Source organism: Coregonus clupeaformis, chromosome 31, assembly GCF_020615455.1.
Source record: "Coregonus clupeaformis isolate EN_2021a chromosome 31, ASM2061545v1, whole genome shotgun sequence".
NCBI lineage: Eukaryota > Metazoa > Chordata > Actinopteri > Salmoniformes > Salmonidae > Coregonus > Coregonus clupeaformis.
In genome coordinates, this window is record NC_059222.1 from 26,027,504 (window position 1) to 26,039,974 (window position 12,471).

At 42.4% G+C, this 12,471-nt stretch overlaps 1 protein-coding gene across 1 annotated transcript; it reads left to right on the plus strand.

Annotated features, from left to right (window-relative positions):
* Positions 1-208: 208 nt before the first annotated feature.
* Positions 209-8,940, plus strand: LOC121547307 (centrosomal protein of 55 kDa). The gene is made up of 6 exons (XM_045209699.1): positions 209-301; positions 861-1,060; positions 1,466-1,738; positions 7,875-7,919; positions 8,039-8,189; positions 8,392-8,940. The coding sequence occupies exons 2-6, from the start codon at positions 875-877 to the stop codon at positions 8,784-8,786; spliced, it is 1,050 nt and encodes a 349-aa protein (XP_045065634.1). The 5' UTR covers positions 209-301; positions 861-874; the 3' UTR covers positions 8,787-8,940.
* Positions 8,941-12,471: the final 3,531 nt, after the last annotated feature.

Consider the following 12,471-nt stretch of genomic DNA (forward strand, 5'->3'; position numbering starts at 1 on the left):
GACCTAAATAAATATAGACTGAGCTAATCGTATTTTTCCAGTTCATATTTGTCCGTTCATTTCTGTTCAATGACAAGCTTATTGGTGCTCTATTATTATTGGACTGATCAATAAAAGCACTCTGTCTCAATCTAGTGGTGGTTGATTAAAAAAAGGAGTGTCCGCGTCATGATCTGACTCCCGGAAGTGACGCCCAGACGCGCTGCATTCAAACTTTTCAATTTGGAAGCTAGAAAGTGGCTGTTTCATTCTCAGAAGTCAAGCGTCCTAGATTGTTATTTTAGAAACAGAGGTCTACGTTGTGAGTTATATTTTATAGATATTTAAAGATGCATACATACATGTTTTCTTAACACTAGAAAATAGTTTGGGTTGAACGATCAAACGCTTAGTTAGCAAAGGACGGATTGCTAGCTAGCTGTGTTGTTAGCCAGACCAGATATTTTTGAGCTAGCCAGACCAGATACTTTTGACAGGCACGTAACGTCACTAGTTAGCATTAGCCACCAACTCAAGAACAATATATAGGCTGCAAATTCTAGCAAATTGTTAGCCAGCCAGCTAGCTATCACATTCAGTTGTGAAGTTAGCTATGAAACTTTTTTTCGGTTAACAATGTTATTCTGTTGGTGTTTTGCTTGAGTGTAATGTTTTGTCTGGAATGCCAATTTCAATAACTAGGCCTCACTGTGCAGGGGCAAATGTAATTGCATTTAGGCCTAATGAAATAAACAGACTTTAGTATTGCCTGTTATATTGACTACCTAACTAGATATATTTAGATGTGCCATTGAATGAGATGAGTGATTTAATTGTTAACGTTATAGTATTGACATCAAACTTCAAAATCGTTTTTCTAGGTAACACTCCAAACATGGCATCAAAAGGCACCAAGGAGACCATTGTCAACAAGTTAGGCTTTAAATCCAGTGGCTCAAAACAGGCAGAAGTGGAAATGGACAGACTCAGGAAGGAAAATGCTCATCTGAAGCTGAAGATGGATGAAATATCAAAACGGACTGCGAGGCCACCAGACTCAGACAAAAGCAAACTGCTAGAGGTAGCAACATGACAAGGCATAGTAGCTTGTGCAGAAATACTCTTTTGAGACGTTTAGGCTAAGCAGTATTGCCAGCCCAATTATTATTATAACGTTATAGAGTCCAAATGTAATGTGGTTGATACAGTAGTGATGACGTAGCCTACATCCATAAACAGGAAATATTTGAAACCAAAACAACCTTTTCACTCAATATATTCATAAACTTGTTGTGACCATCATTCACTTTCACCATATGACTTTGTAGAAGTCTGGGTTTAGCATTCTGAGCATCATGGGTGTGTCCTTTTGTAAACCGTTGCTTTTGAAATTCTGCCTTGACTGAGTTGTGATATGCTCATTTTAAACATTTTTGTGCACTACCAAATTTCATTCAATTCATTAAAATGTTGCAATTGATTGCAGAGGATTCTGTCTCTGGAGACGTTGCGGGAGAGGAACACTCAGCAGCTGTTGGCCAAGGACAAGGAGCTGGAGACTCTGAGACAACATCTGCGTTCCAGTGGGGGAGAGGTGGTGGCCTCGCTCCAGGCTCAGCTGGACCAGGGGAGGAGAGCGGCCGAGCACAGAGAGAAACTGTTCCACTCCCTCTCGGAGGAGACAGGGAATCTGAAGAACAAATTGGTGGCAGTGTCTGCAAGGTGTCAGGCACTGGAGAAACAGGGTCCTGATGTACAGGTCGGTGAGAGGAATCTTCAGGCTGCTGAGGGGGCCTAGACTTTGATCCATTTTGTTAACCTAGGCTCAGTTATGGTGAGAATGTACACTATATATACAAAGGTATGTGGACACCTCTTCAAATTAGTGGATTCGGCTATTTTAGCCACACCCATTGCTGACAGGTGTATAAAATCAAGCACACAGCCATGCAATCTCCGTAGATCAAACATTGGCAGTAGAATGGCCTTACTGAAGAGCTCATTGACCTTCAACGTGGCACTGTCATAGGATGCCACCTTTCCAATAAGTCAGTTCGTCAAATTTCTGCCCTGCTAGAGCTGCCCCGGTCAACTGTAAGTGCTGTTATTGTGAAGTGGAAATGTCTAGGAGCAACAACGGCTCAGCTGCATTGTGGTAGGCCACACAAGCTCACAGAACGGGACCGCCGAGTGCTGTAGCGCGTAAATATAGTCTGTCCTCGGTTGCAAAACTCACTACCGAGTTCCAAACTGCCTCTGGAAGCAACGTCAGCACAAGAACTGTTCATCGGGAGCTTCATGAAATGGGTTTCCATGGCCAAGCAGCCGCACACAAGCCTAAGATCATCATGCACAATGCCAAGCGTCGGCTGGAGTGGTGTAAAGCTCACAGCCATTGGACTCTGGAGCAGTGGGAATGCGTTCTCTGGAGTGATGAATCGCGCTTCACCATCTGGCAGTCCGACGGACAAATATGGGTTTGGCGGATGCCAGGAGAACGCTACCTGCCCCAATGCATAGTGCCAACTGTAAAGAAATGGTTTGTCAAGATCGGTGTGGAAGAACTTGATTTGCCTGCACAGAGCCCTGACCTCAACCCCATCGAACACCATTGGGATGAATTGGAACACCGACTGCAAGCCAGGCCTAATTGCCCAACATCAGTGCTCGACCTCACTAATGCTCTTGTGGCTGAATGGAAGCAAGTCTCCGCAGCAATGTTCCAATATCTAGTGGAAAGCCTCCCCAGAAGAGTGGAGGCTGTTATAGCAGCAATGGGGGGACCAACTCCATATTAATGCCCATGATTTTGGAATGAGATGAAAGACGAGCAGGTGTCCATATACTTTTGGCCATGCAGTGTATGTGTGACAAGAAGACACTGTTGGTCCTCCATATTCAAATGTTACAGTTTCCTGTATGAATGTTGTGGTTATGGGGCATTCCAAAACTCAAAGAGAAATTTTATTTTTACACTCTAGATGGCAGCAGTTGCTTTCTGAATGTCATGTCCTCTGACGTAATACTTGTTTACTCTCAGATCAGGTGGCTCTGTGATATGAGGAAAACCAGTAGTCTTATTCATAGAGAGAGCTCGTTTTATATCTCTGTCTCCAACTTTCGAATAACCATGAGGTCATGACAGGGCCTCCTCACCGAGGGCATTACCATACTGTACATAATTCCCCCCATATGCTCAGTCAGTCTTGGTATTACAGGACGGGATAACCATCTGGAAGAAGTTCACGAGCTTATGAACCCATGACTTCTCTCGAGGTGGAGTTAAGGGCCTGAGCCAGGGGAGAACGACTGCTCCCCTCTCCTTGAAGCCGCGGAAGTTCAAGGTCGACTGTGGTACTGCAGGCATTGTTAGAAGACAGGATCTCCCATTATAGGGAATGGAAAAATGGCGATCTTCGTGGTCAATCATCTGTAAATAAAAAAATGTTTCGAAGAGAATCATGGTACTAATAATTGCTTCTAATACACTAGATGTATGTCCTTGAACCGATTATTTAAAAATCGCACACAGAAGTTCTAAGGATAATTTACTTTCTAATGTCAGCCTGCAGTACCCCGGTCGGCCTTCAACTTGATATACTCGATGAGCGGGGGCAGCACTGCGCTAGCATGCAATATCACTTCCTGGAGTAGCTCAAACTGTGCATGTTATCTCCAGGGGTGGGTACACTCACCTCCGTATGTATTTGGACAGTTAAGCTACAATTTTAAATGTGGCTCTATACTCCAGCATTTTGGATTTTATATAGAATGCTTCATATAATGCCACAGTACAGAATATCACCTTTTTAGTTGAGAGTAGTTTACATTTACATTTTAGTCATTTAGCAGACGCTCTTATCCAGAGCGACTTACAGTCAGTGAATACATATTTTTTTATACTGGCCCCCCGTGGGAATCGAACCCACAACCCTGGCATTGCAAATGCCATGCTCTATCAACTGAGCTACATCCCTGCCGGCCATTCCCTCCCCTACCCTGGACGACGCTGGGCCAATTGTGCGCCGCCCATGAGTCTCCCGGTCGCGGCCGGCTGCGACAGAGCCTGGATTCGAACCAGGATCTAGTGGCACAGTTTGCACTGCGATGCAGTGCCTTAGACCACTGCGCCACTCAGGAGACAGTTTCATACATATCTGTTTTATCGTTTAGAAATGGAAGCACTTTATGTGTCTAGTCCCTCCATTTGAAGAAGCCATAAGTATTTGGACAAATTCACTTATAGTGTATTAAAGTAGTCAAATGTTTAGTATTTGGTCCCATATTCCTTGCACTCAACGACTACATCATGCTTGTGACTCTACAAACTTGTTGGATGCATTTTCATTTTGTTTTTGTTGTGTGCGGATTATATTTTGCCCAATAGGAACTGAATAGTGAATAATGTATTGTGTAATTTTGGAGTCCCTTCTATTTATGTTTTTGAACACATACATTTATGCGGAAGCTACCATGATTATGGATAATCGTGAATAATGAGTGAGAAAGTTGAAGGCATAAATATCATACCCCCCCAGAAATGCTAACCTCCCCTGTTATTGGTAATGGTGAGATGTTAGCATGTTTTGTTATAGTCTCTGTAACCTTCTCACTCATCATTATTCATGATTCATTCATGATTTTTCTAAGTGTTCGGAAACATCTACTCACAAAGAAAATGACTCCAGTCATCATTCACCATTTCAGTTCCTATTGGGCAAAACATAATGCAAATCAAACTGCAAATGCATCCAACAAGTTTGTAGAGTGACAAGCTTGATGTAGTCATTGCGTGCTAGGAATATAGGACCAAATACTAAACTTTTGACTACTTTAATACACTTTAAGTGTAGGTTTCTTTCTGCATAGAAAAGTATTCGGCGGGCCCCCTAAGTGTTTTTCGGGCCACCTATGTCTAAACAGTATTTGTTTTAAATACTTTTTGGATGGAAAAACATTTTCAGTGTAAACTTAAATGACTAAAACCATAGTATGTAGAAAAGATAATGGACCCATATATTTTAAAATAAGATCATCTTTGAGAACTAACAATCACCAAAATAAAAGCTAGACAGTCGGGGAGAATACAAAATTCCATAAATTCTCAGGAATATTTTTGTCAGTTTTAATGCTAATTTCCTGCCATTCTACACATTTTGCAATGGCTTATGCTATCTGAGTGACTCAAACATTATAACAAAATCCATGGGGTTGTTATAATGTTTGAGTCACTCAGATAGCATAAGCCATTGCAAAATGTGTAGAATGGCAGGAAATTAGCTTTAAAACTGCAACAAAAAAATCTCATCCTCTTGGCAAAATGGGTAGAATTGCAGGAAATTAGCTTTAAAACAGCTACATTTTGTCACTGTGGCCAACAGGAGGGCCTCTAAAATGTTGGGTCGGTGACTGCACCATTAGCCATGCCCATGGCCACGCCCACCACCTAAGCCCCATTTTGATGCTGAAAAAACCCTGTAAGTCACGTGTCAAAATTATTCCATGGAGGGCCAAGTGTCTGCGGGTTTTCGCTCTTCCCTTGTACTTGATTAATTAAATAGTGTCACTAATTAGTCAGGATCTCCTCTCACCTGGTTGTCTGTCTTAATTGAAAGGAAAAACCAAAAACCTGCAGACACTAGGCCCTCGATGGAATGAATTTGACACCCCTGCTTTAAGTGAATTTGTCCAAATACCTATGACTTCAAATTGGGGGACTAAATGCATAAAGTGGTTTCATTTTTAAAAGGTGAAACGGATATGTATGAAATACCCTAAAATAAAAGATTACTATGTACTGTCGCCTCGTATGAAACATTTAAACATCTAAAATCCAAAATGCTGGAGTATAGTGGCATATATATATATATATATATATATATATATATATATATATACACACACACACACACACACACACACACACACACACACACAGTGGGGAAAAAAGTATTTAGTCAGCCACCAATTGTGCAAGTTCTCCCACTTAAAAAGATGAGAGGCCTGTAATTTTCATCATATGTACACGTCAACTATGACAGAAATTGAGATTTTTTTTTCCTGAAAATCACATTGTAGGATTTTTAATGAATTTATTTGCAAATTATGGTGGAATATAAGTATTTGGTCACCTACAAACAAGCAAGATGTCTGGCTCTCACAGACCTGAAACTTCTTCTTTAAGAGGCTCCTCTGTCCTCCACTCGTTACCTGTATTAATGGCACCTGTTTGAACTTGTTATCAGTATAAAAGACACCTGTCCACAACCTCAAACAGTCACACTCCAAACTCCACTATGGCCAAGACCAAAGAGCTGTCAAAGGACACCAGAAACAAAATTGTAGACCTGCACCAGGCTGGGAAGACTGAATCTGCAATAGGTAAGCAGTTTGGTTTGAAGAAATCAACTGTGGGAGCAATTATTAGGAAATGGAAGACATACAAGACCACTGATAATCTCCCTCGATCTGGGGCTCCACGCAAGATCTCACCCGTGGGGTAAAAATGATCACAAGAATGGTGAGCAAAATCCCAGAACCACACGGGGGACCTAGTGAATGACCTGCAGAGAGCTGGGACCAAAGTAACAAAGCCTACCATCAGTAACACACTACGCCGCCAGGGACTCAAATCCTGCAGTGCCAGACGTGTCCCCCTGCTTAAGCCAGTACATGTCCAGGCCCGTCTGAAGTTTGCTAGAGTGCATTTGGATGATCCAGAAGAGGGATTGGGAGAATGTCATATGGTCAGATGAAACCAAAATAGAACTTTTTTGGTAAAAACTCAACTCGGTCGTGTTTGGAGGACAAAGAATGCTGAGTTGCATCCAAAGAACACCATACCTACTGTGAAGCATGGGGGTGGAAACATCATGCTTTGGGGCTGTTTTTTCTGCAAAGGGACCAGGACGACTGATCCGTGTAAAGGAAAGAATGAATGGGGCCATGTATCGTGAGATTTTGAGTGAAAACCTCCTTCCATCAGCAAGGGCATTGAAGATGAAACGTGGTTGGGTCTTTCAGCATGACAATGATCCCAAACACACCGCCCGGGCATCGAAGGAGTGGCTTCAGAGAAGCATTTCAAGGTCCTGGAGTGGCCTAGCCAGTCTCCAGATCTCAACCCCATAGAAAATCTTTTGGAGGGAGTTGAAAGTCCATGTTGCCCAGCGACAGCCCCAAAACATCACTGCTCTAGAGGAGATCTGCATGGAGGAATGGGCCAAAATACCAGCAACAGTGTGTGAAAACCTTGTGAAGACTTACAGAAAACGTTTGACCTGTGTCATTGCCAACAAAGGGTATATAACAAAGTATTGAGAAACTTTTGTTATTGACCAAATACTTATTTTCCACCATAATTTGCAAATAAATTCATTAAAATCCTACAATGTGGTTTTCTGGAGGAAAAAAAATCTCATTTTGTCTGTCATAGTTGACTTGTACCTATGATGAAAATTACAGGCCTCTCTCATCTTTTTAAGTGGGAGAACTTGCACAATTGGTGGCTGACTAAATACTTTTTTCCCCCACTGTATATATATATAATTTATTTATTTCAATGCTTCACTGTCGGAGGTAAGTGTATATCCCAGCCAGTCTTACTACTGCCGCTGCTAAGAAGTGGCTGGGTCACTGACTGGTTAAAGGACACCCAAGGCATTAGATTATTGGATGCAGTACATACTGTAACTAAAAGATGCTTTGGGTTAAGCTTTCTTCCCTTTTTATGATTTGATTATAAGGGTCTCTTAGCAACCAATAATAGTCTCCCACAGACTCACATAGAACATACCATGTCTTCATGTAGAAAAAGATTGTATCTTGTTTACACCTATGTAATCGTTTTGATATAGGCTAATACCTGTGTTTCTTTACGATTTGATAATGGCCAGGTCCCCACCGGTGAGGTTGCAGTAGTTCAGGATCACTTGAGAGATGTGAGTTGAACAACTTGTCGAGATAAAAAATGCCATCGGTGTCTTTCTTTGAGTGCAAAGGAACATTTTATAATCTAACCCTAACCCCCCAAGTATGTGTTTTTCCTCGGTTACGAAAGGCTTTGGAGAAGAACCAACAGTGGCTGGTTTATGATCAGCAGCGAGAGGCCTATGTCAAGGCAGTCCTGGCCAGAACCCTTGAGTTCGAGCAGCAACTAAATCAAGCCAACCAAGCACTCCAACAACAACACAAAGAAGGCAATTCAGACGGTAAAAAAAGAGGCCTCTGAGCCTTCAGCGCAGTGTGGGATTTGGCACGCGTTTGCTGTCAAGAGTAAATCCACCGTTAAATCGGCAGATCCCAAAATGCATTATAAAGGCTGATTTCAGACTAGACATTTTTTCCCATGTGGTTAAAATAATTATCCTTAATAATTATTATAATATTCGAACCCTACTTCCTTTTCCCCAGCACCAGAGAAGTCTTCGTCCCAGCTGCAGGAGTACTACGACAAGCTGCTGTTGCAGGCCAAGCGGGACGTGGAGGCCCAGAAGGACACGGCAGCGCAGGCCCAGGGGGAGCTGGGCGAGCTCCAGAGGCGGTACGAGGAGCGCTGCAGGGAGTTGGTCGAGGCCAGGCAGCAGCTCCAGGCCGAGCACCTTAGCAGCAGACACAGAGTCGGCGAGGAGAGGAAGTGCTCGGCTGACCGCGCCGACAGGATGAGGTCCGAGCTGGACAGCATGGACGCCAGCCTGGCGTCCGAGAGGAAGAGGTCTGCCGAGCTGCTGCTGCAGGTATTGTTATACGCCAGGGAGATGTGGACTTGGTGTCTTTATTATGCAGTTTTGTTTGACCAGGTGAGTTGATTATAAAGCATTCTCTTTTGCAACCACGGCCTGTGGAAATGTTGCCGGGGAGAGGTTGGAGTTTAATTGAGCAGTTCAATATAGTTGGGGATTTATTGACATTCACAACATGACCGAAAGTATGTGGACACCTGCTCTTTGAACATCTCATTCCAAAATCATGGCCATTAATATGGAGTTGGTCCCCCCTTTGCTGCTATGACAGCCTCCACTCTTCTGGGAATGCTTTCCACTAGCTGTTGGAACATTGTTGCGGGGACTTGCTTCCATTCAGCCACAAGCGCATTCGTGAGGTCGGGCACTGATGTTGGGCATTCCATTTCATCCCAAAGGTGTTCGATGGGATTGAGGTCAGGGCTGTCAAGTTCTTCCACACCTATCTCGACCAACCATTTCTTTATGGACCTTGTTTTGTGCACGGGGCATAGTGATGCTAAAACAGGAAAGGGCCTTTCCCAAACGGTTGCCACAAAGTTGGAATCACAGAATCGTCTAGAATGTCAATGTATGCTGTTGCGTTAAGATTTCCCTTCACTGGAACTAAGAGGCCTAGCCCAAACCATGAAAAAAAAGCCCCAGGCCATTATTCCTCCTCCACCAAACTTTACAGTTACTCTATGCATTGGAGGCAGATTCTGCATCACAATCCAGATCTCGTCTCGGATCCAGATGGTGAAGCGTGATTCATCATCCAGAGAACGCGCGTTTCACCTCCGAGTCCAATGGCGCACCACATTGAGTAATCGTGGCTTGGATGGGGATCTTAGCCTTGGCGCATGGAAACCTATTTCAGACTCTTACAAGAGTTATTGTGCTTACGTTGCTTCGGGAGGCGGCTTTGGAACTGAGATATGAGAGTTGCAACCGAGGACAGACTATTTTTATGCACTTTAGCACTCACAACCGGTTAAGAATTGTGGTGGAACGCCGATTATATGACTGTCAGTGGTTCCTGGACGTTTGTCTTCACCATGAAGAACAAGATTTGACGTTGATTTGGTAAGTCACATTGCGCTGGTAAATGATGAATCTGATTCAGCGAGGCGTGCGTATCCTTGACGTGCGCTCACGCTGCGCTTCCGCCAGTTTGCAAACACTTATCAAACGAAGCAACATTATGATTGCAGAAGGCAATTATTATATTCACTTCAGTGCAAATGCAGGTGGTTGAAATAGTTTGAACCAAACGGTCTGATTCATGTGGTGGTTCACAGAAACAGAGCAGTCATGAAGGTCTCTCGAATGGAGAATGCTTATCCCTTTCTTCACATTTGTCATGCCTTCTTACTACCCTCTCTCATTTTTCACTTAATTGGTTTTGATGTTGACAGACAGCACACTTTTTCTTCTGCACTGGTCTGCAAACCCATTGAACCAGTGAGGGAGCAGAGGAGAGTTCTTTGGCTGAGGAACAAAGGCTTGCAACCAAAAATGCCGACTTCCAGGACGTGAACCACTCGAAGGGTAATATTATAACATGCACGTTCAAGATGTGTAAGAAACTGATTCAGATTATTATTTTTCGCCAGACCCATGAACGTTAAAGACTTTGAAAAAACGAGTTGATTCATAACAGAGTTTTATGCAAAGATTGTTTGCAACCGAACACAACACAGAGGAACTTGTAATCACACATTGCAAGGAACCAATCAGCAATGGTGAACATGATACAGCAAACACATTAACCCTTCATATCTTGTCTTCAATAACTGAATCATGAGCGTTGATTTGCATATCTCGAGGAACAACAGTGATTCATTGAGGCGATTATAGTTGTTGTTTATATTTGAGGGAATTTGTTGAATGCATGTTTTTCACAAACTGAGTTTTAGAGTTTTATTGAGAGAACTGATTTACATTTCACCAAAAAACCCATGAGCTGAGAGAGTTTTGAGGTCAGATTCATACTCATCAGAGAACTAACGTTTGATTTGCCACGTTATCAGTTCAGGAATGGGGTGATATGATTCTGTCAGGCCTCATTTCCAAATTTGACTTTGCGCATCATTTTGTATCAAATGCTGAATGCATGATGAAATGGAGTTTGTATGAATGTTTGGGTGATTATTCAAGATCCTGGAGTGATTGTTATATTTGGTTTGGTTTGCAATCCAGGCGGATTGCTTTGATATAATAATTTTTTCAAAATTGTTTGAAAAGTGGAAAAGATTATTATGAGAACTTCATAAAATATCACGCGCTTGAGTTTTGTTATCTGTAAGCAGCGAGAATATCTTGGTTGATGGTTTTAATGATTACGGTCGTGTTTATTTTGAGAAGACAAACAAAGATATCAGTTCGTGGCTTATAATGGACAGCAAAGTGGTTAGTTTGAATGGGCAATGGTAGGTTGAAGAAGAATAATTTCACTTGAATATATAAGAGTTGGAACATGAACAGCACACTTCGATAACATATTCATAACTAGAATCTAACAAGAATTCTTCATGATTCATGCCTGATGAGGATCAAAGGTGGGGAACCAGTTTGATTCAGTGAATGAATAAATGCCATGTTGATCAATATCATCATGACGATAAACTCAGTCATGCACTGTCTGAGATACAGCTAATGAGTATCTTTATCAAATATAAACGCAACATGCAACAATTTCAACGATTTTACTGGGTTACAGTTCATATAAGGAAATCAGTCAATTGAAATAAATTCATTAGGCCCTAATATATGTAATTCACGACTGGGCAGGGGCGCAGCCAGAGGCCCACCCACTGGGGAGCCAGGCCCAGCCAATCAGAGTTTTTCCCCTACAAAAGTGCTTTATTACAGACAGAAATACTCCTCAGTTTCATCGGCTGTCCGGGTGGCTTGTCTCAGATGATCCCGCAGGTAAAGAAGCCGGATGCGGATGTCCTGGGCTGGCGTGGTCTGCGGTTGTGAGGCCGGTTGGACGTACTGCCAAATTCTCTAAAACGAAGTTGGTGGCTTATGGTAGAGAAATTAACATTCAATTCTCTGGCAACAGTTCTGGTGGACATTTCTGCAGTCAGCATGCCAATTGCACACTCCCTCAACTTGAGACATCTGTGGCATTGTGTTGTGACAAAACTGCACATTTTAGTGGCCTTTTATTGTCCCCAGCACAAGGTTCACCTGTGTAATGATCATGCTGTTTAATCAGTTGTTGATATGCCACACCTGTAGGGTGGATGGATTATCTTGGCAAAGGAGAAATTCTCACAAACAGGGATGTAAACAAATTTGTGCACAACATTTGAGAGAAATAAGCTTTTTGTGCGTATGGAACATTTCTGGGATCTCTTATTTCAGCTCATGAAACATGGGACCAACACTTTACATGTTGTTTTTATATTTTTGTTCGGTATAGATCACATGCATTTGACTGACTGCTCATATAGCTCACAATGTAGAGCGCATAGCTCATAATTGTTGCAGATTGTGGCAAGGGTTCAAATCCCACTTTAGTATTTTTCCTTTTTTGAAATGTAGAATTAAGTTTATTTACAGCTACAGACCAACAACCCACAGCGGTTTTCCAGGGAGATACATTTAATATGGAAATTGCATTGGAAAATGGAGAGTTTCACCATCAAACTGATATTGTTTTTGGGAAATGGCAAAGAGATTATGCACTTTTACTTTCAGGCGTTAACAGCCCTTTTATGTTAGATTTGAGTTGGAGGAGGAAATGCAGACAGTCATACTC